The sequence below is a fragment of the Sarcophilus harrisii genome, chromosome 2 (genome assembly GCF_902635505.1).
Source record: "Sarcophilus harrisii chromosome 2, mSarHar1.11, whole genome shotgun sequence".
Taxonomy (NCBI): Eukaryota; Metazoa; Chordata; class Mammalia; order Dasyuromorphia; family Dasyuridae; genus Sarcophilus; species Sarcophilus harrisii.
In genome coordinates, this window is record NC_045427.1 from 167,671,135 (window position 1) to 167,695,572 (window position 24,438).

General features: G+C 34.9%; 1 protein-coding gene across 1 annotated transcript; it reads right to left on the bottom strand.

Moving 5' to 3' along the window:
• Window positions 1-23,009, bottom strand: CHGB (chromogranin B). Its single transcript, XM_003758205.3, has 6 exons — window positions 22,792-23,009; window positions 22,547-22,661; window positions 13,401-13,447; window positions 10,831-10,924; window positions 2,504-4,236; window positions 1-397 (listed from the first exon to the last, which is right to left on the bottom strand). Exons 2-6 carry the CDS (start codon window positions 22,593-22,595, stop codon window positions 314-316), a joined length of 2,007 nt encoding a protein of 668 aa, XP_003758253.1. The 5' UTR covers window positions 22,596-22,661; window positions 22,792-23,009; the 3' UTR covers window positions 1-313.
• Between the last annotated feature and the right edge of the window lie 1,429 nt (window positions 23,010-24,438).

Here is a 24,438-nt window from a genome sequence, read left to right on the forward strand (position 1 = left end):
TATTTGGTCCTACTTTACATTTTATTTTTTCAAATTAGGAGGCATAATATATTTCTCAAGGACAATAGCACATTCATCACAAAGCATATTCAAATATAAGTTTATATGCTAAAATTCATGCTATTCAAGTTTCAATAGCATCCTAAAAACAATAAAGACATTTCCAATTGTGTAAATACACTGAGTGAACAGTAAACTCTACTAACTGTCTTTGGGTAAATGATACTTTCTGATGGCAGCATCTGCCAAGACTAGATAGTGTGAGTGCATGTATATTAAAGCTACCCACTGCTGTGAAACTTTATAGCATGAGTCACCCTCTCTGGCTACCACTGAATTTCTCTGCTATTTTCTGTAATTCCAGGTCCATTGCAGCCAAGTTTTCTAGTTCCTTCTCCTGTAAAAAAAAATTAGAAAGAAGATTTAGACCAAGAAACATTAGATCTAAACACATGTTCAGCCCTGGGTTTGAAATGGATGGATTAAAGTAAAGCAAAAATACGCAGGCTTGAAACTCTAATTTCTGAGATCAGAACATTCTGTTTGCCATCTCTGCCCCTTCTAGCATGAAACTTTGAAAACTTTCAAATGTAAGGATCTTAGAAATAAATGAGTTTAACTCCCATTTTGCAAATGGAAAAACTTAATGCTTAGAGAATGGTGACTTTCCTAAAGTCACATAGGTAAGTGGGACAATCTTTTGATTCATCCTTCATTGACCTTTTCATCACTCTACACTTCTCTAGTCTTTGAAAAGAGTTACAAGTAAAGTTTTGGCTCTTCTTTTGTAAGATAAGATTTGACCTGCTGGGGCAAGGGAATGGATACAAAAATATCCCTAGAGTAGAGTTCTTAACCTGGGGTGCACGAACTTTTGAATTTTTTAAATTAATTCTTTAAATATAATTGCTTTTCTTTATATTTCTTCATATTTTACTTTGTGAACTTTAAGACATTCTGAAAAAAAGGTTCATAGACTTTATTAAAAAATTAAGAAATCTTGTCCTAGAGATTTCTTTTAACCTTATTGCATTAAGAGGAAGTTATACTTTTAAAATACTTTTTCTAATGTCATCCTTTAGATCTTCAGTTTTTTACAAGTGCAGGCCTGAATTACTCAAGGAAATTTAGGGAAAGCCAGATATTGTGTTCCAAATTATTATAAAATGATAACAATGATGAACCCAAACACTGATGCCCTCAGGATTTCCTCCTTTTTCTAGTTGGTAATATAATATCGTAGTTATGAAGTTCCAACAGCTGTTTGGAAGGAGATGATTCTACAAATTGAAATATGTCAAGGGGTTTGAGGAGACTGAAAAATGAAGAACCACACTTCGGAAAAAGTAGAAAATTCTCTGTAATGATGAAATAAAACCTGGATAAATGGTTTCCAAGCCTCTATTAGCAAGATAGATTTTGTGACAAGATATTTCACCATCCTTTCTCTCACTACACACATTTTTCAATTTACACAAATTTCCCATGGGCACTGTTTCTCTAATTTGAAAACATTTTCATTCTTACTCATTCTATACTCCTAGTGATCACTAATCTTTAAAAAGCCATATTTGGTAAAGCAGGCTCCCAAAGACCTCCATTATGAGTGGCAAATGGCAAGAGTCCATTACATCATATGTTTTGATGTATATTTGCAGAAATGACTCATTGACAAAGGGGAAAATATAAAGCCAGTGGTTTAGATTGCTTTTTTCTAGGGCCTATGAAATTTTAATACCCAGTGACAGCATAGATTAGTGGATTAAGAACTGTCATCAAAATCAGAAAGATATGTTTCAAGTCTTTCTTCTGATATAATGACTGAGACTCTTGGCAACTTAATTTCTCAATGCTGAAGATAATTCTATGTAATTTGTAGAGCACTTGCCAATCCACATTAGTTCCTTCTATCTACAGCAATGAATATACATCTCGGAATCCATTCCCATTTGTACCCCCAAAATCTGACAAGCTGCATGGATTGCATGCTATCAATCTTACTTAGGGACATTATGACTTTTATTCATTCTATGTGAATCAATAAGGAAAAGGAGCATTGCTTAGACAGGGAGCAATAGCTTTGATAAAAATGATCTCCACAAATTTGAAATTCTCCTTTACAATATCAAGTATCATTTGTCTTCCAAAAGAACTATTAGTCAGAAACCAAACAGATTCAGTTCACCTGTTCTCATAATCTGTGTCTCCTCTAGGATTAGAAGCATTTATGAACTATATAATGAACAAGAAACAAGCAGGAGAAAGATAGTAAGGAAATTAGGACCTTGTTTATGTAGCTGTGCGTTCCTCCTTCCCTTCTGTCACCCTAAATATATACTAGGTAATAAAGTCTAAAATGAAACTGTACTCCAGTAAAAAAGGTAATTTCCCTCTATAATTTTTCATCTCTTTAACTTCACCCATTTGTTAATTTCAGATATTCTTGGATTCATCTGTCATTAAACATTGACTGACTTTTTGAAATAAAAATCAAAGATCTTACCTCCTCCTCTGTCAGAGGCTTCTGACCAAGGTCACCATTCTCACTCCTGATCATTTGGTGTTTTCTCATATCTTCATCAGAGTTATAGAATTCTGGAAATTCATCAGACTTCTTCCTGTAATTGAGAAGCTGGGCAAGTTCATCAATTCTGTCATATTGCCTTTTCAGATCATATTTGGGGATGGTGACAAGACTTCTCTTCTCATCATGCTCCTGATTCATGTCTTCTACAAATGGCTTTTTGTTCCACAAGTCATAATCATTGTAGTCAGGGAAAAAAGTCTTTTCATTTAGGCTAGATCTATTTTCCTCTTCATTCTTGGGAAATTGATCACTCATTCTATCCTTTTCCTCAAAATGTCTGTTCCTCCACTGGAAGGGTTCATAATAAGAACTGTATGGAATCCCCAATCTCTTCATCTTCTCTTCTGCATGATGGACATCAAATTGTTTTTCTTGAAGCCTTGTTTCTTCTCTATTATTTTCACCATCTTCATCTTCTCTCTCTTGCCACTTTCCTATATCACTTTCCTCATTGTTTCTCTTTTCATGGTCCAAATAGCTTCTGTCTTGCTCTTTCTTTCCCCTAGGATGCCTCCTTTCATTGTCTATGTTGCTTCTTTCACTGAGATACCTTTTATCATTTCTATTTCCACGAGTGGAATGAACACCTGGTTCTTGTTCCCTTTCTCCATGATGGTAGCTCTTGTCCTCATCAAAGTGCCTCCCTTCCTCATTTTTTCCATCATAATGATGTCTTACTTCTTCAATTTGTCTGTTGTGATGGGTTCTTTTCTCTTCTTCCTCATTGTAACGCCTCTTGTCTTTGAATTCTTTACTTGACCTTTCTTCCTCAAGATCATCAAAACCGTGATTCCTGTAGTAATTCCCCTTCTCTTCATGATAACTTGGTTCCTCCTGTAGGTCTTCATAATTGTTTTTGTAGTGGCCTCTCTTGTCCCAGAAATGATCCTTGTCTTCATTTGATTCCTCAGATTCAAGTGTGTTTCTTCTTTCTTCAGAGTGAGCCTTTCCCTCTTCAAAGGACTGGTCCAGTCTATATCTCCTGTGATGGTGTCTAGGTTTTAACCTACGTTTGGTCACTTCAGAGACAGCAGCCTCTTCGCTTTCAGCTGATTCTACACTTCCATGTAGATTTTTAGGCTCCCAGCCACGTTTCTCACTACTATTACTCTCACTTTCCTCTTCACTCTCTTCACTGCTTCTTTCCCGGCTATGTGTCTTCTCAGGATGTTCCATAGAATATCTGTTATTTTTGGCTGCAAACTCTTTGGTGATCTTAGCTGTGGCTTGGTTCCTTTTGTCAAGAAAGGTATTTTGAACCTCCCCTGAGTCTTCATAGAGAGGTTTTTCTTTACTTCCTTCTTCATTGTGATCACTTTTTTTATATTTTTCAATCCCCCCTTCAACTCTTTCTTTTTCTTTCTCATTGTTATTTTCAGGCTGGTGCTTTCTTGCCTCTTTAAGGTCTTGGTCTTCATGAAGATGAAAACTTGGTTGATACTTTCCTCTTTCTTCCTTATTTTCTTCATCCTGCTGGAGCTTTTCTGTATTTTCTTCCATTTGTCTTTTAGATTCTTCCTCTGCTGGGTTTTCCTCCTCTAAACTCATAGGTATATGAGTTTCTCCATTAGTTGGGTCTCTTAACAATCTTACTGCAAATTTGGATTTTTCACTTTCATTTTCTGTTTCATCTTTGTCCTGTTGCCCACCTAAAATAAAAATTTCAAAGAACACAATGTAATTCATAATATGTTTCAAACTTTCAATAATTACCAATTTATGACTTCCATATATCCTAAGGCTGTTGATATATAGACTGAAATTGATGGCTATTGAGCACCTTCTTTTTCTTCTTAACTTTTTTCACATATCTTTATTTTATTTTTAATTTATGGTCTAGAACAAGCTTTTCTATAACATTGTATAATAAAAAATATGGTTACACATGAAATTGAAAATCTGTTATGTACAACTTGCTATTCATCATGAAAATTTCTTTATTCTCTTTTTTCTTTCATATCTTCTCATTTTATTAGCATAAAGAATATAGATTAGTATTATATCAAAATTCAGATATATAATTAGAATCATTTTAGAACTAAGAGGAATCAATCTCTTTTTAACAGATGAGCATACTGAATCTCCGCAAAGTTAAATACATTAATACTTATATTTCTATTTGTATGTTTCTTTATCATGAGTCTCAAGATCATTCTTTATTGAATTCAGCCTGATTCTAAGAATAGAAAGATTATTAAGATGGAGATATGCTCACTGAGCAACTAAATTTAATCAAGATAAACAGCCAATTTGTATAATTCAAGCACCAAAATAAATCTCTACTCCCAAATGATCTGTTTTGGTAATCAAGAATCATCAAATCAATTAGGGCAATGAATTAGTCTCTGCTTTCTTTTGTATTATGTAGAAAGTATCTGTAGAAAGGCTGATACATTATAACGGAGGAAGAAAAATGGAAACCCTCTGACAAAAAGGAGCATTGTTTAAAAATATCCAGTGAAAGGGAACTCATCTTGAAAATTTGAGCTGATTGTATGCCATTAAAACTTTCACTCCTAGGGTCTCAATTATATCTGATGAACCTAGTTCAATAAGTCAAATCCCTCTTTAGTATGACAGCCTTTAAAACATTTTAAAACAGTTGCCACACCCTCTTTTCTCTAGGTCTTATCATTTCTAAGCCAAATAGTACTATTCTTTTCAAATATTCTTCATATGACAATTTCAAGAATCCTCATTATCTTAGTCTTCTTCCCTTACACATGTTCCATTTTATTAATATTCCTTTTCTATATCATGCCCAGAATTTAGCACAACATTCTGGATATAGTATGCAAGCAGAGAGTGTATCGGTACTATTACTTCCCTGATTCTGGACACTGTTTTTTTTTTGGGGGGGGGCAACTTCAGCACACTATTGAATCAAAGTATGCTTGTCATCAATTAAAATTTTTAATATGTTTTACGTATATGCTATTAAAGCACATCTCTCCTCAGTCTATCCTTGTCAATTTATTTGTTCAACCTCAATAGAGGGCTTAAAAGTTAGCCCTATTAATTTTATCTTATTAGAATTGATTCACTAAATTACCCTGTCCTTTTTGGAAAACAACTCTGTCACTCAACATATAAACTGCTCCCTCCAGGTTTTGTAGCATTTGTAAATTGGATACATCTGCCACATTTCCTTTTCCAAATTGCTGATGAAAATGTTAAATAGGATAAGGTCAAGGATAGCAAGCCTCCTATGCTGATACTAAACTCTTAATCAACATTCTTTGGCTACTATTATTCAAGTAGCTATGAATCTAGCTATCTGTTCTATCATGCAAACTCTATTTCTCCATCTTGTCCCCAAGAATAATATTTCCTTAAATATATAAACACTCTATCCATAGCATTGTATAGTAATCTGACTAAAAAAAGAAAATATATTGGGTCTGTTAAATTTCCTTTTAGTTGATTCATAATTATAGTTGTTTCCCTCACAATAACAATAAGTAATGCTCAAAATTTTGAGCCACCGAGGAAACATCTTAGCAAGAGTGAAGTGCAAAAATACTCTTTTAGAGATATCAGATCTCTGAGGCTACTCAGGTAGCATGTGTTCCTGTTCTTTAGCACATAAACTGGAAAGATGACTGTTTGATTATATATTGTATAAGACAATGGGAATTTTATCATTCTAATTATTCTTCTTTGCTGTAGATTATGTTCAGCTGCAATTGCAATGTGTTATTTCAATTTTATTGGTTTGGAAGCTTAACATCATTACAGAGAACGGAAGGATTTAGCTAGCCAAGCAGAAAAAATTAAAGTAGGAAAAGGAGTCATTCTCAAGATACAACAGGCAAATTTCAGAGTTTGAAAGGTCAGAGAATTGATAAAAGCAGCATTTATTAGCAGGACTGAATTGTGATCCTAGGGCAGAGGACTTATTTCATACTTTGTGCTGAGTGTCAGGGGTACAAATAATCTAATCTTAGCCAGAAGGAGATTAAGGGTACACTTATGTTTCCAAGGGAAACTAGCCCCTGAATGGGGCAAGAACAGTTTCTTTGATTAACCAAAATGCAAAAGATGTTTTGTTTTGAATTTTTCTCCAACTAAAAAGATTCTTGTCTGAAATAACAGTGTCCAAATTGTAATACTCCCTGCTAAATTGAGCTTTAAGCCATGGCAGATGATAATAAATAAAGGCTGCAATTACAGCTCACAGCTTAAGAATCCTCCTTGAAGGAATGAAATACTGAATTACAAAATTAAGTTGTGAGATGTTCCACAATTTACCCTAATTTCAAAGTCACTTGAATAATAAAAAAAGCCATCTCATTTATAAGCATTATGGTGTAATGGAAATAGGACTGGACATGGAGTCAGGAGATATATGTTGAGTCCCAGCTCTAGTACTAATAAGCTATTTGCTTTTGAGAAAGTCACTTAACTAGCCATGATCCTCAGTTTCTTTATTTGTAAAATGGGAATAATACTTGCCTTACCCATCTCCCAGGACTGTTTTGATCAAAGTGCAATAATGTTGCATAATTGGAGCATTACAGATATTAGTTGAAGTTATTCTTTGCTATAGAAGGGATCCCTGCTCTAGAATGATTGGGAGACTGGGCTGGATGATCTCTGAGAACATTTCCAATTCCAAGATTCTTATAATTTTGAAAAATCCTTAATTTCTATGATTCTCACTTTGCTTTGGTTTTTATTCAAGAACAATAGTTTCAGAAAGAGTTAATGGAGAGAGAAGAGAAGGAAAGGTAAAGAGGAAGAATGAGAAGAAAAAGACAGAAAAAAGAGCAGTGACTCCAAGGGAGAGTCAGAAGCAGGTCACTCAAAAACAGGAATAAGCAATTTTGTTAGCATTTTGGGCCAATGGGACCACTGGTACAATTAAAATTGAGAAGAAAGAAAAGAAGAGAAAAAAGAAAACAGAAAAGGAAGGTATTGGCATATAGGAACTTGAAGTCAAAGTTACATCATTTAATTACTAGTACCTTTATCTGGACCTATATCTCACTGACCATGAGAGACCAGGCACTTGGTCACTGACCACTAGAAGGCCTGAGTTCTGGAAAGAAGAGATCTTACTAATAGGCAGTAATTCTTAGTGTGAATGCATGGCATTTATACTGACAAATGAATGACATGGAAAGGAGACGTGTTTATTTATATATCTAGATTCTAGAAGACTATCCTATTGTTCTGTGTACAGTTATCCATAGAGATCCATCCTTTCATTTTCTACTTTTTTCTAGAAAAACAAAGGAGCAAAAGAATATATAAAAAAGAAAAGAAGGTATGTTAGAGAGAAGTTACAAATAATTACTTCTGATTATGTACACCATGTACAACAGTGGGAAACAAAGTTCAGGCCATACTGGATATTTGGACAACACTGAGTTATTATTTCAACAGACATTTAAAATGAGTATTTTTACTTGTTTTGTGGAAGAGAGTAAGGTATGATGAGCTGGAGAAGGGGAAAAAAAGGCTTCATTCCATGATTTCTAACTCAAGAAATTTTTTAACAGTGGAAAATAGTAAAAATATAAAAAAAGAATCTTCTTGACTTGTTTTTATCTGGCATGATTTTTGTATGCAGTTGAAAAAGGACACATATTTGGAAAACACCTTAGTTATAACTATTCTTATTAGGTCCTGCACTGTTTATATTTGTTCAGATCATAATAAAAGTAAAACCAACATTAGTGTCTTAGGCACCCCAGATACAAGAAATTGGCCCTACATACCATAGTTCAAACATATTGCTTCAAACTGGAGTTATAATCCACATAAACCTTTTCTATTATAACAAGGCCCACACTGAAAGAGATTTTTAAATGGTATGTAGGTGAAGTGGTTTTTATTATCAATATTAAAATCACTAACATATGATTATGACAAGTCAAGAATATCTTTATAAGAATGCTTCATTTTGTAATCTTTTCTCTTGTCTTCCCTTATATTCTCCTCTATTCCTCATTTTCAATGCTATCATTTTAAAATATTTTTCTTAAAGAATGTGTGCTGTTAATTGAATATGGATTAACATCGATATCAACTGGGAAGTAGGTTTCTATTAACATGTCATAGAAGTGACCTCTATATGAAGTTTGAAGTATCTCTCCACATATTTGGGGATTAAAGAAAAAAAAAAAGATTGAAGGGTTACATTTCATTTAAAAATATTATTTCTTTAAGTTTCTATATAGTGAGTGCAGAATCTAGACTGATCATACTTGATAAGCCTACTATATTGTCTCAAACTCAGTTCTATTTTTAGATAACCTGAGAGAAGAGATGAGAACATTATACTTCACACTGGCTCTAATATATTGAATATATATATATATATATACTCTCACATATGTTAAAAAAATATGCCAGCACCTAACCTCAATGAAGAATAGATATGACTGAATGTCAAGTCATAGAAATCAGGATCAATTCCTTTTCAGGTATCTTCAATATTCTTCTTTTTCACTTGCTTCTTACCTTATGCCTACAAAAAAAACTTATCTTCCCTACTTTAAAAAAAAAAAAAAGGTCTTTGACTTTTCTAACCAAGTCAAGGATTTCCATACATTCACTGCCCAACTAACTTCTTGCAAAAAATTTCCTCTCTTCTTCACCTCCCTCTCCTCTGCCTCTTGCAATCTAATTTTCATTTCATGCTACTAAAATTACTCTCTTAAGAGATATTAGGGACCTCCTAATAATGAAATCCAATAAGCTTTTAAAAATCTTCATCTTTCTTGCGCTTTCTGTAATATTTACATTTCAGATGTTTCTGGGTATTCTACCTCTCTGGGTTTCAAAAACCTCTCTCTCTCTTTCTCTCTCTCTCTCTCTCTCTCTCTCTCTCTCTCTCTCTCTCTCTCTGTCTGTCTCTGTCTCTCTCTTTTTGACTCTCTTCCCTCCCCCTTCTCTCTCTGGCTCTCCCCTGCTCCCCCTTCTCTATCTCTATAGCTCTGCTCTTTTCTCACAGTCTTCAAATTCACATCTCTAATTGCGTGCAAGATATTTCTACCGGGATGTCCCCATTGTTTCTTTAGACTCAGCATATCCTGAGTTCACACTTCACCTATTTATCTTCCTAAATCTTTTTCCCGACTCTATCACTACTCAGAAAACTTCAGTAGCTCCTTATGCTAAGTAAAATTCCAAGTCCTTTGCCTGGCATTCAAGATCTTCCACAATCTGATATACCCTACCTTTTTTTTTAAGCTGTATCTCTTCCATGAATTCTGCACTACAACCAAACTCACTGTCACTTTGAATACTCCCTGAATTTTTCCTACTTTTGGACCTTTGTTAACATAGTTCTTAGTACATGAAATTCCTTCTTTCACTTCCTTCACCTATTGAAATTCGAACCCTTCTTTAAAATTCAACTCAAATGCTTTCTGTTCCATGAAACCTTCCTTGATTTCCCTCTATCTCTATTCAGTATTCCACAATTATCTAACAATTATCTAACCCTAACTTACTTGGGCTTTACATAGCACTTTGCTCACATCTCTCTAACCACTTGCCATATATTCTTATAGGTTACAGGTATTTGTATATGTATCATAATCCCTTATTAGACTTTAAGCCCGTGTCTTTTTAAGATTTTGCTTCTCCTTTAGTGCCCAGCAAAGTTTTTTGAACACAAGAGGTGATTAATAAATTGCTGTTTAAGCAAGCTGTATAAAATGCTACAGCTAAGAGATGATGGGGCTCAAACGTTCTGACACTGCCTATGTGATGTTGGGAAAATCCTCTAAGCTTCCTGGGCCCCATTTTCCTCATATATCAAATGAAGGAGTCACATAGTTTAATTAGTGACAGAACTGGGACTAGAATCCAGGTCTTCCACCATAAGCCTAGCATCTATCTCCCACACTACTCTGCCAGAAGTAGGGTGGTCTTGGAGCCAGCTTATACTGGCTTTCAGGAGCCAATTGTTAAAATTTAAGTGAAAAAGCACTTACATCTCAAAAAATCATCAAAGGCCATAAATCAGGGCTTGATTTACTATTTGGTTATTTGTCTGGACTTCAAAAGTGACAGAGAAAATGATAATAAAGTAGATTAAACTTTTAAAGCTTGTCATGTGTGCATATTTCTCCTTGAGGGCCAATTATTAAATATTTCCCAATACAGACCTGATCAGAAAGCATATGATTGTCAAATTAAAATGAAATTGAACCCCATTCTAAAACAGGAGGCTTCTATGCATCACTAAGTCTCTCAGCTCAAGTCAAGGAACAAAAGATTATACTTACCCTTCTTCAAGATTTTCTTGCACTCCAGACTTATGGGAGGAGCATTTGGTCTTGATAAAGCATTGGAAAGGACTTCTACTATGCAATGGGTCACCTAGAGAAAGACAGTTTCATTAGCAGAATCATAATAGTTCAGTCTAGGGCCCTGCCTAAAAAAGCATTCAAAGGGACAAGTCAGTGTCATGTGTTATATACTTCCGCAGTATAAAGAACACATGAAATTATATATATTCACCTAGGAAAAAGTATAATGATTCTTATAACAGTAATATAGATTTGTAATCAGGATTTATTTTCAAAGAGATTCTCTAAACTGGCAACTTAATTTTGCTTCATCATTGGATAGAGATAAAACACCATAATATCTAAGACCACATAATGAAATTTTGATACTGATAGGAAAATAAATAAGCATGTGAATCTGAAAGAAAAGTACATATGAATGTTGATATTTAAAATAATTGACAAATGTTTATTAAGTGCCTATTGCTTCATTCTGGAAGAGGACCATGACATCAGGGAAGTGATACCATGACAATGCAAGTAAACTGAATTTAAGTGAGGTGGGGTTGTGCATGGTCACCTGCCTCACTTTCCCCTCCAGAGTCATCTGGGTTCAGTAGCAAGACATAGATCAGGATGACTAGAGCTGACTCTGGAAGCAGCAGGAGACCTTGGCCTTTTTATGCTAAGGTCTTCAACAGGTCTCAGTTTGACTGAGGCCACACCCATCCAGTGCTTAAGGCTAGATAGATAGCCTATTATGTATAATACAATTGTACTAAGCACTATGGGAAATAAGAAGTACAAGTCCCTGATTTTGCCTTTAAGGATAATAGAGATGATAGACATAATTATATATTTATACTAACAATTTGTACAGATTTAGGGCCAACTGAACAAGAAGCTTTACTGGGAATACTTGAATAAATCTAGTGGGTATAGTAAAAAATTAATTGAATAAAAGGGAATTAAGTAGAACATCTCTCTTCTGAGACAATGAATCATAGGATAGATTTTGGAGTTGGAGAAAACATTAGGGACTATTCAATATACCATATTCATTTTAAAGTTTATGAAACTGGGTTTCCAATAAAGTTAAATGACTTGTTCAGGGTCATATGACTATTAAATGGCAGAATCTAGACTAGAACTCTTCTGAATCAGGTATTTCTTTTCTATTATACTAAGATATTTCCACCAATTCAAAATAACAAATGTCAAGTGCTAAATCAAAGGCATAAATAATAAATATAATTAGAATTCAGAGGAAAAAGAAATACTTGTACCCAGGGGTCTGGGCAGATAAGACTTCCTGGGAAAAATAAAACTTGAGCTTGGACTTGAATAGGTACTATTTCAATAGGGGAAAGAAATAGGGGAACAAAGAAATGTTTTTCTGAGCTTCTCAAGCTGGATAAAATTTACTTCTCTTGTGTCTCCCATACTCCTTAGCATTGTAGCAAGCACAAAGTAGGTTGCTTAAGGGAAAAGTGGTATGTATGTAAAAATGTATGGAAACACAACAACAACAACAACAAAAGTGTCAGTGAAACAGATAAAAATATAAGATAGCAAAGAAAGTTCAGAAGGATACACAGACAAGCAAGGCCATCTTGATACTACTTTGTTAAATATACCTTTTTTAAAAAATGATGTGCATATAATAGAAATTTATGGTTTTATCTACAATCTTTTTTTGTCTATTCCTCTTTGTATATACAGATGTTTATGTTTGTTAATACTTGTCAAGGTCACAATTTAAAAAATTTTGGAGGAAAAGAGGCAGGAGAAGAATTTTGGAGAGAAAGAAATTTTGGAGGAAAAGAAGAAATTCTGGAGAAAAAGAAATTTTGAAGGAAAAGACTAGATTTCAAAACATCTAATTCAAAGTATACCAGAAGGAAATTATTGTGCAACACTGGGACCTCCTTCATTGTCCATTATGGGGCCATTCCCTCATCTGGGAATATGAGAGAAGAAGGCATCCCTCTCCCTAAACTCTAGAACTTTGATTCTGATTCTGAAAAGGTCAAAACCTCCAGGTAACAAAGTTAGTTTCAGACCTTAGGGCTCTAATGTAAGGAAATCTACAATGCCTTCTTTGATACCCTCTGGCTCCCTGTTCTCTAACTCTCCAATTACTTGGCATTTATTCTGTTTATAGTTGTAAGTGCACCATATTTTCTTCTCTGACAGAATATAGTCTATTGATAGAAGAGACATTCAATTTTTGTTTTTGTTTTCCAATTTCTAGCACAGTATCTAGTATATAGTAGACACAATAATTGCTTGTTAATTGATTGATCAATTCAAGGAATCAAGCTTTTGAGCAAATTGGAAACCTGCTTTTTTGTTAATTATAGAAAATTTCTGAAAACAGTCAGTAGTTTTGGCATCACATTGATATTGAAATTGGAGGAAGGGGAGAAGGGAAAAGATAAAGTATCCCCATTTAAGGAAAAAACTCACCATATTAGGGAGACAAAACCAGGTCTAAGAGGTAGATACTTTGGGGAGGGAGAGAGGGAAATTCTAGAATTATGCTTTTAGCTATGATTTCTACTCACCATCTCTTCTATGTGGTCTCCTTTATCCACCGGCATAGAAGTGACAGCTTTAGAAGAAGATAAAGAGTTGAAAGTTATATGAATTGATTAAAAATAAATAAATGAAATAAAAAATGTGAACCAAAATTCAAATATTCACATCTCTCCATGAGACAATAATTACCATAACTAATATTTCTTTATCACTTTAAAGACTGCTAGGTTTTTTCCCAATGCAACCCTATGTGAGAGGTAATATCCTCACTTTTAGGTGACAAAACTGAGGCTCAGGGAAGTCAAATGATCTGTGCATGATCACAAAGCAAAGTTGGAATCATGACTCAGATACAAGGTTCATGATCAAAAAGTCTGTGCTCTTTTCACTCTACATTCTTTCAAGACAGAAGCAGAGAACTGAAGCTGTCCCTAGTATAGAATAGATCCTCATGAATGTTTTCCATTTTAGGCTGGTTTCTGTGCTAGGTCTCTCTCTCTCTCTCTCTCTCTCTCTCTCTCTCTCTCTCTCCCCCTCTTCTTCCTCCTCCTCTTCTGCCTGTCCCTCCTCCTCCTCCCTCCTCTCCCTCTTTATCCCTCCTTTCCTTCCTTTCTCCCTCTCTCCCTTCCCTCTCTTCTTCCCTCTCCCATCCTCTATCTCCCTTCTTCCCCTTCTCCTTCCCTCTTCCTTCCTCCCTTCCCCTCCCCTCTTCCTCCCTCCCTCTTTTCCCCCTTTCCCCCTTCTTTTCACTTCTCTCTCTCCCCCATGCAGTTTCAGTCTGTCTATCTCAGTCTGTCTGACTCTGTGTCTCTGTCTCTGTCTGTCCCTCTCTCTGTCTCTCCCTTTGCCCCTTAACAGTTGGAAGAGTCGCTGGTGCATAAGTCTACAACACAGCAGTAACAACAAAACCAAGCAATTTTTAAAATGAGACTCATTTGCATTGGAAATTGTCCCTGTGTGGTATTGTCCACTGGAAGCTTTCTGCTTTTACTGTGAAACATACAATTTCACTTGTATACATGCAAGGGATGGAGAATTTTTCTGGCTTTAAAAGTATGTGAATTTACAAAATATTAAATTAAAAAGTATTCTACTTTGCAACTCTGTTGTACCTCAGGCAGCTGCTTACTAGGTCTGCTCCCAGCCCCACCTGTGCTTTATGATGCTCATAGTTACTATAGACCCCAAAGTCTAATTGAGCAGGTAGACAGAGTTTGGGGAAGAGAAGTATAGGGGAAATGACTCTAGCAGCTGATGCAAAAAAAAAAAAAAAAGCATGAAGCTTATTTAATAAAATTAACCTATAATCTTTCTTTCCCTTCTTACTCCTATCACAAGATAAAGGTTTAGGTTCCCCATAACCACTTAAGAAAAGTTTCTTAGTGTTCTTTCATGTTTTGTTTCATCAAAGCTATGCTTGATGTTCGTTTTAACCTGGTATCACCGACATGGGAATGGGAAAGAGAGAATGAAGGATGAGAGACATACTAGGAGATGTCTTAGATCCTGTACCCATTGGTTGGCAGCCCTGAATGGGCACCTACTCATTTTTAGATGACTCTGGGGGCTGAGCTTCTTGATGAGTAAGGAAAAGCTCATTGAGTCCACTATATTTAGTTGATGTGATCTAGCTTCCCACCAATCATATAGAAATGCCATTTTTATTATTTTCCCTGAAGCCACTGTGAATACCACCCTAATTCCCAATACTTTTTGTCTCCTACTCTGGGCGCATTATCTAGATCTATACTACCATTCCTCCTGCAAAGGGTATGTCTGTCAGCTGCCTTAAGAGACAATTCACAGTCTCTATGATTCTACAAACCCAAACTCCCTTCCTGACCATCATTTCTCTACTTGTGTTTTCCTTCCTTGTTAGGATGCAAATTCCATGAGGACATGGATCAATCTATTTTTTTATTTTATTTTTAACTTATGGAATAACATAATTATTTCCTTAACATAACAGAATTAAAAAAAAAAAGATGATTGCACATGGAAATCTATTATAATCTATTATGTATACCTTGCTGTTTCTTATATATATGTACATATATTTAAATATAGTAACTTATTAAACATTGTTGCCTTCTCTTCCCACCATACTCCATGATAGCCACCACTATTACACACAGATATGTGTATATATATGTAAAATCATGCTACATATACGGCTATTTATTGATTTATCTGGATATTATCTATATACTTCTATTTATCTATTTCTATTTTTGTATTTGTAGTTTAGTAAATAGAAAAGTTCCTGGAATATAGTAAATGCTTAATAAATGCATTTTAATTCATTGACCTGCAAAGAACATTCTCCTCCATTTTAGTTATAAAAGATAAGATCCAGGGAAGGTGAATGGGGGAAAATGTTATTTTCAGTGCCTGAGTCAGAAGCAGAATTAAGAGCTCCAATCCCCTTTTCTGTTTGGCCCACTTTTCTATTCATCACACTGGGCTGAAAAGCTCATGACACCCCTGTTTTGATACCTGAGGAGCCAATAAGAACTGCCCAAGAAAAGAATAAGAAATTCTCAGTAGGGAGAGAATGAAGTATGGAGAAATAAACTATCTGCAATCTCCAAAGGATGCCAGTAGTGAGTTATGACCTACTTAATGATTTCATGAGCTTTATGACTTATAGACTTCAAGAAGGAGTTGAATTGCTCAGAAATTTTTTTTTGATGGAGAGCAATTGGCAATAAGTTTTTTAATTATTTGCAAGTCTGCTCTACTCTAGTCAAGCCAGTTCCTTTTATGTTAGGCAGCTTCTTTGAGAAATTTATCCTGCAGATAATAAATGTCAACAGTTCTATTTTCTGTGACTGCCAATAGGCAGAAGTATTAGGGTTATTAACCTGATTCTGACTCAGGCAATTTTATATCTAGATTGCAGGGCTCTGCACATGTTGATACATAGATGGAGTTGGCAGAATTGTTTTCTTATTTCCCTTACTTCTCATTGTGGATGATTCATTCTGAAATCATTTCTCTGAAAGACAGCCAGGAATTTGGGGAAAAAAATATTTTCACGTGAATGTGAATAAAAGTTTCACATTTCCTGGAGTATCACACTTATAAAAATAACACATTCTGCTTCACATACTTATTTGTGAAATGTCATTTTCTCCATTTAGACAATATATACTTTGAGAACATGAACTGTTCTACTACTGACTTCGTGACCTTGGGCAAAGTAATTAACTACTTAGGGCCTCAATTTTCTCATCTATAAAATAAGAGAGTTGAATTGACTTTTAATATCCTTGTAAGCTCTACATTTATGAATCTACAACAGGATTTTATTTCATCTTTGTATTCAGGTACTTAGTCAACGTACAATTATGAAGTGATTAATAAATGTTTATTGAATTGAGGCAGCAGGGTGGTGCAATGGATAGAGGACAGAGCCTGGAGAGAGCAAGAGTCATACTTCCTAAGTTCAAATATGACCCCAGGCATTTACTAGCTATGTGACTCTGAACAAGTCATTTAATTTAATTGCCTCAGTTTCCCTATCTGTAAAATGAGCTAGAGAAAGAAATGAAAAACCATTTCAGTATCTGCTAAGAAACTCTAAAAGAGATTTAGAATGAAGAATAAGACATAACTGAAATGACTGAACAACACATGCACGTGTATGTGTGTAAATATATGTATATAAATAAATTTATGTATGTCTGTACATGCACGTGTGTGAGTGTGTGTGTGTGTGTGTGTGTGTGTGTGTGTGTGTGTTTCTATTTGTATGACTCTGGGCAAGGCACTTAAACTGGGAAAACCTAGGAAAGTTGGTTTTGTCAGCATTATCATCCTACTGAAACTAGGAAAATAAACCAAACTTGGAGTCACACAGCTGTCTAAAGATGTCAGAATAAATATTAATAAAATCTGTTGAATTAGTAGCTCAGTTGGTATGTATCACAATATGTATACATAATCTCTCTTCTGCCCTTCTATTCCAGCAATATTTAAAATATATTTCCAACAACATCAAGCTACAACATCTCTGCTTTCTCATTCAAACTCCTAAAAAAAGCTATCTATATTTATTGCCTCCACTTCCTCTCCTCTCCTATCTCAAGCCCTTGCAATCTAATTTCAAGATTCAGCATTCAACTGACATTGTTTTCTCCAAAGTTACCAATGAGTTTAGTCTTTATCCTTTTTGAGCTGTCTACTTCATTTTGACATTACTGAGATTATCTCCTCTCTGGGTTTTCATGACAACTTTACCTGGTTTTCTTCCTATGTGGGTGGTCACTTTACATTCTCCTTTGATTAGTCTTTGATCCTTTACTCTCTATAATCTTTATCAGAGGTGTCATCAAATTTAGCTCCCATGAGTTTATTATTCCTGTGCAAATGATTCACATATCTATAATTCCAGCCTTTGTCTCTCACCTAAGTTCCAGTCATGAATCACTATGTAATTATTAGATATTTCAAAATGGATACCCTGGAAACGTCTCCAATTCAACGTGTATAAGAGGGCTCAGGTTCTCTCCCACATCCACCCCTCTTCTAAACCTTTATATTTGTCAAATCATCATTCTTTCAGTCTCTCAGATTCATAATCATGATATTATTCTTGATTCTTCACTTGCTTTCATCTGTATATCCAATTAGTTAGCATTTCTTGCTGTTTTTACCTCTAAATCATTTCTTGCATTTTATCCTCTCCCCTATTTTAAACTAATAATGTCATAAGCTTGATTCAAGCTCTCTTCATTTCTTATCTAGATTATTGCAGCAACCTTCCTTGCTGACATTCTTTCTTCTCATCAATACATCATCCATATTACTACCAAAGTGATTTTCTTTTCTTAAGCTCACATATGCCATGCCATTCTCCTACTCAAATTCTGGTGATTTTCTATTAACTTAAGAATCAAATATAAATTTGACTATTTAGCTTTTAAGCATTTCATAAGCTGATCCCAGCCTGTTTCTTTCTAGCTTCATTGTATATTTTTTCCTCCTCATACTTTGTGATCAAGCCAAATTGACTTTCTTTCTGCTCCTTACACATGACACTCCATTTCCTGTCACTGTACTTTTGCATTAGTTATCCCTCATGCCTGAAATACATTGACTTTTCATTTCATTCCCATAAAATCCATGACCTTTCAGAATTTATTCTTGGCAACACCTTCCACATGAAGCCTTTCTTGATTTCTCCAACCATCAGCACCCTCATCTGGAATGACTTTTTATTTATTTCTATTTTATTTGGGATTTACTTCTTGCCTCCCCCTTTAGAATTTATGCTGAAAACAGAAATAACTTCATTCTTTATATTTGTATTCTTAGCATCCATTGCTTAGCACACAGTAGGTGCTTAACCAATGCTTGTTGATGGATTGATGATGATCATTTTTTAAGACAATAAAATTTCAATCTTCATTCCAATCATTTGAAGTTCTAAATGTTGCTATCTTAAATGCCTTGAGATGTTTCAATTTGTTTGCATCATTGCTTAGTGCCAGGCACATGGTAAGTGCATAAGTGTTTTTGATCCACTTTACAAAGCTCCTTAGCTCTTAAAAGTTTACAATTTTACTTGGTCCTTTTAAAGTTCCTTTCACTAGAAAATTGCACCTCCATATGATAGAATCACCACAGTCCTCCCACAGTTCCATATCAAAGACAGAGAAGCTAAGACAAGAATAGTGTAATGAGTAGGTCACAAATTAATAGGAGGAAGAGAGAACAAAACTCAAGCATTTAAAAATTCTTAATATTATAATCTAGTAAAACAACAATAACAATCATGGATGATTACTACCCTGTAAACTTTTTTCCACTCAACTGTTACCTTAGCTTTATATATAGTAATATGATAGGAAGTGACAGAGAAAAAAAATTACCATTTCCATTTCCCCCCTTTTTTTGCCAAGATGAATGCTTAATGGCTGTGATCTTAAGCCCAAAGTCCAAGTTCTCAAGTTTAATAACACAAGAGTTACTTGGAATAGTAAAGTTTATGAAAATTCAAGCTAAGAAAGGAAATTTAGACAAGTTTATTAAATGCTCAAATTTCAATATTTTGGACTTATTTTTAATTTTTTTCCATTTCTATGTAGTCTCTCTGGAGAGGGTTTAAAAGCTATTTTAATTTCATCCCAGGAATGACTGTCTCCTAAGACTATTTCTCTGTGTAGCTGACTTTTCCCAGATCAGAAATCGGTAAAATTCTTTGGAATGAAAAACTTCTGAAGCTTCAAGATGACTGCTCTCTTAATGAATTATAAAGTTATCTATTAAAATCTTGCTAGAACTAACGTGTCCCCAACTCTTCTATATTTTTTAATGTATTCTATTTTTACACAAAAGTATAAAATACTCAGCAGCCAGTGTCCCTGAATTGCTTTCATCAACCTCTGAAGGTGCCAAAGTAATAATACCCAATATGTTTGGGTGGGTGAAAATATGTTCTTTTTTATTGCAACAAACTGCAGCTTGATATTTAGCTTTCAATTGCTAATTTTGCAGAACAATTCACTTTTATGGGACTAAGAATCCCATCTTTTCATTTGATCATTTGTAATTAGACTAGAAGCTCTATGCTTATGAAAGTAAGCACATCAGTTTTGCCTGTGAAATCCAAAACTTCATTCTGTGACATGCTAATTGCTATTAGTTTTCTTCTACAAGTAACATATGTAACATCAAACAGTCAAGTTATTTCTGGGTCTCATAAGGTAGTTCCTTTCATGTTACGCTTTTAATTAGTTTACTTTTGCATAAAGTAATACTCACAAAACTTCAAAAAAGTGAAAACTAAACGATCAATTTATAAATTAAATATGCAGATGGTAAATTAACTTTTGAATTGTGTATAAAAGGAATTTCTTATGACTCAAAACTGGGGTCTGCCATCATAAATGTTTATAATCTCACTTTAGTTTGATTGTAGGATGAAAATATTGAAGATTATCTATGTTGTTGACAGTGACAATTAGAATGTGCCTATACCATGAACAAAAAAGACACTGGAACAATACTGATCATTGTGGGAATTTAATAAGTCCCCTTCAAAAGATATCTCATTAACATAATAATAAAATTAGATGGCCTTTTCAAGTTCCTCCTGAATCTGGGATAGTAAAGCATGAATTTCACATTTTCATTTTGTTGAAGTATTTTCATGGATAAGAAAATGTTTATAAGTATTTTGTGATTAAATGATAAAATTTTAAACAATATTTATAAATGTTATAATTTGTCTTTGTTGTCTACAGGAAGATATTTATAAGGACTTTAGCCTTTTAGCCATTATCAATTCCTCAAAGTGTTTTGAACACAAAAGACTCTAAATTACTTCAGCAATATCTATTGCTGAATAAAAATATATTTGATTAAATTATCTCATAAGGATTATATAAATAATAATCTTCCAAAGATATGTGATCTGCAATATAGCAGATCTTCTCTTGACTCTAATTTTGTGTCTAAATTTTGAATTTAGTAATTACAGTCAAACATAAAACAGTCAAAAAATTACAGTCAAATTACAGAACTCTAGAGCCATTGACAATAGTCTATCCATGTGGTGAGAATTCTTTTTATTTGTCTAGCTCCCAGAACTAATCAGTACAGGTGCTAAATTAACTCCCCCTACAAAGCCAAATCAACAAATGTTCAGCACTTACTTCCTTAAGAGAGTTGCTTAAGTTGAAAAGTTAATCGATAACTAATATTTATATTGTTTTGAATGCTTTATATGATGCACAAGTGTTTTAAATATGCAAAGTAATTTACATAGCTTATATAATCAGAGTCACACTGGCAGTAAGTATCAGAGGCATGAATTTCACCCAGGTCTCTGAGAATCTCTGAGAAGATTGTCCTATCCACTGCGACTTCTTTAGGTAAGAGATTAAACATACTGTAGTTTCAGTAACAAATTACAATTCAATAAACATTTACTAAATGACTGCTACAAACATAGTAAGGGGGGGAAAAAACTTCAAACCTCATAGATGCTGTAGTTCTTGAATACAAGTTTTGAAAAATAGGTTTAATTCATTTCTACATCATAAAAAGGGAGAAATATAGTAAATTCACCTGAAGAGATTTTCACTAATTCAAAAATTTTAGAGTCCTATGGAAGGACATTTTTCTTGAGACAATTATTTTGAAAGATAACTTATTCAATCTGAAGCACACAGACAGAAACAGAAACTTCCAGATAGTTATAATCTTCAACTTCATTTCCAAAATGGATATATAAGAACTCTTAAGATTTATTCTTTCATTTTTTTCTATTGTCCTCACCTACTTGGTTCTTCTACCCCACCCCCCAAGATATGAAGTTGAAAGAAACACCCTTAGGAATTTCTATTATTAGCTAACTGAAACCGATTGAATTGTGTAGGAAAACACTACTACAGAGAATGAAGTATATATAGACAGACAAATCGATTATATATTGTACTATATGCATGAACACACAAATACATAAATATAAATAGGGCACACATTTTACTATGTTTTTTGCATTCATAGTAAAACACAAGAAGCAAATGTCTAACTAGCACTACTTTGTTTATACTCCCATATCTTCTTGGATATATATATATCTTTGTCAGAAGTTAGATAAGCAATTTAAGATACTCTACCTTAAATTTACAGCTAGACTGAGAGCCATAGATTTAAGAAGTTAGTGCAACACACACACACACACACATGCACACACACTCCAGATTTCTTTTTCTCTCCCCGTCACCTTAACCCATATTAGGTTATTTTTTGGGATAAATGTTTTGGAAATAAAATCAAATTGGCATCCTTTTAATACTCTTTCTCACCTAAAATGGATAGTACAAAGTTACATACTCCCCATATTAGGCTAGGAAGACCCCCCAAACTTCCCTAAAACTGAATCAATAGGGAGAAACAAGGGAAAAGCAAGAAGGTTGTACAGGAATTATCAAAGAGGAAGCCCCACAAAAGAGGGAGAAAACTCTTCACACATCATAGTTCTGATCCTTAGCCTGCCACACACGTCCTTCCCCCCACCCCCACCCCCCACTCCAGTCCTTCCAAGATTAAATCCATGACAGTAATGGAAATGATAGAAGTACAGCCAGACATGAGGGAATAGCTCAAAACAAATAAAGAGCTATCCGTGGTGCTGAATTGATTACCCAGCTCAACTTACCTCCTAGAGCCGTGGCTCCCAGTAGACTGAGCAATATTAAGGGCCGCATGGTCCTTGATCGGGGAGGACCAGAGACTTGTGCAGGCCAGTGGCGGGGTAGTTAGTGGAGAAGGACCTGGAGAAGAGGAGAAAAGGAAGTATTAGCTGAGCTCGGAGACAACTGCAGCAGTAGAGGGCTCAGGAAAGAGCTGCTCTACCACCACACCCTAGGTTCACCGGGGAATGTAAAGAAGCAGCAGCTCTACCTCTATTTAAAGGGGATAAATGGGGGCGGAAAAGGCCGGGAGGGGGCTGACAGCAAGAGCTGAGATTCAACCGAGAGGCGGGGACCCTAGTTCAGTCCTCCTGCGTCACGACAAGCCCAGGAAGAAGTGTCTGGGAGGAGGGACGGAGAGGAGAGGGAGGGAGAGGAGAGGGAGGGGGAGAAGAGGCATATTGGAGGGAGGGGAAATCACTGCAATGAGGCAGAAACTTCAACCAGCCCAGACGCTTACTTCCTGGGACTTGGGAGCTGGAAGCTGAAGGAAAGAACGCGATAAATGAAGAAATATGGTCCAGATTTGATTAAGGAGGGAGGATCTACGACTAGCCTTCCTTTTTGTATCCCGACCTCTAAAAAGACAATAGTCTGCATCAGGGGTTTTATGAAGTTGCCTCCAAATGTATGCATGTGTTTTTATTATATAGAAATGCATGCCTATATGGCTATAGTAGATGTGTTTAAATATCTGTATATTAATCACTGTTTGCTTTGTGGTATGAAAGTGTTGCTAAAGAAGAAAGATGGGAATAGGGAAGTGAATTAAAGGTGGAGACAAAAGATTGTTTTTAAAAGAAAAACATTGGAACAAGAGGTTTGGCAATTGTTAATGCTGTAAAGTTACCCATGCATATATCCTGTAAATAAAAGGCTATTAAAAAAAAAAGGGCAAAAAAAGAAAAGAAAAGAAAAACAAAGCAGCCAATAATAATCTTCCAAGATTAAGTTTCCTAACTTGTATAAAGATCTCAGTGAAAGACTTTACTAAAGAATTATAGGAAACCATGTTGTTACTGAAATCCTCTGATATTCAATAATTACTGCAGAGTTAAAGTGAAAATGAACTTCTGGTTAATAGTCACCAGCTGTGTGATCCTTGAGTTTCTCCTATTCATATGGAGATAGATATTTTTCTCAATATAAAGAAATGTTTCCCATATTAAAACATAGCCAAATTAACTATGGTTTAATATGTTTCTATTTTATAATTGGGATAGGATTGGATTTCTGCCATACAGCCCAGAAAAGGAGGCTGCATTCTACAATAGAGAGAAATTGGCTCTTGAGTGAGAGGACATATTCATAACCTTTCTTCTAAACATTTACTGCCTGTGTGACCTTGGGCCTTAGTTTCTTCATCCTTAAAATGAAGGAGTTGGATTAGATATCTTCTAAAGTTTACTCCAGCTCCGTGGTGTTATTAAAGACATTCCCTTGGAAGAGATGAGAAATGTTCATCCTTTCTTACTTTGTTCATCCCAAACTAATCTCTCCTCAATGGAACATTTGCAGTGTGATTCTACAAGTATGTGGTTTTCATAAGAAGAAAGGAACATACCAGAGTCTTCATTTATAATGTAAAACCTAGTAAAAAAAACTGAAAACATATAATTGGGCCTTCACCTTAATGTGTCCTTTCAGGGAATGAATCTTAATAGGTAGAATTGTAGAGAAGCATTGGCATTCCTGAGTTTAAAGGGGTCTAATTATCTTCACAGAGGTTGGGTTGCTCTTCACAGAGGTTGGCTCTGCCTTTTCCTCCAGTTTATATTTATATGAAGCTCTTCTTCTATTGATGAAACCTCACTAGAATTTTAACTGCTTTTTAAAAGTCATTGATTCACCTCACACA

Bases quoted from the DNA above. Each gene is read 5' to 3' on its own strand.
- CHGB (XM_003758205.3), bottom strand. From the start codon at position 22,595: ATGCGGCCCTTAATATTGCTCAGTCTACTGGGAGCCACGGCTCTAGGA. The intron at 10,925-13,400 runs GTGAGTAGAAAT...GTCTTTCTCTAG, and splicing joins GAGACCACATAGAAGAGATG to GTGACCCATTGCATAGTAGA. The intron at 4,237-10,830 runs GTAAGTATAATC...TTTTTATTTTAG, and splicing joins CAAGAAAATCTTGAAGAAGG to GTGGGCAACAGGACAAAGAT.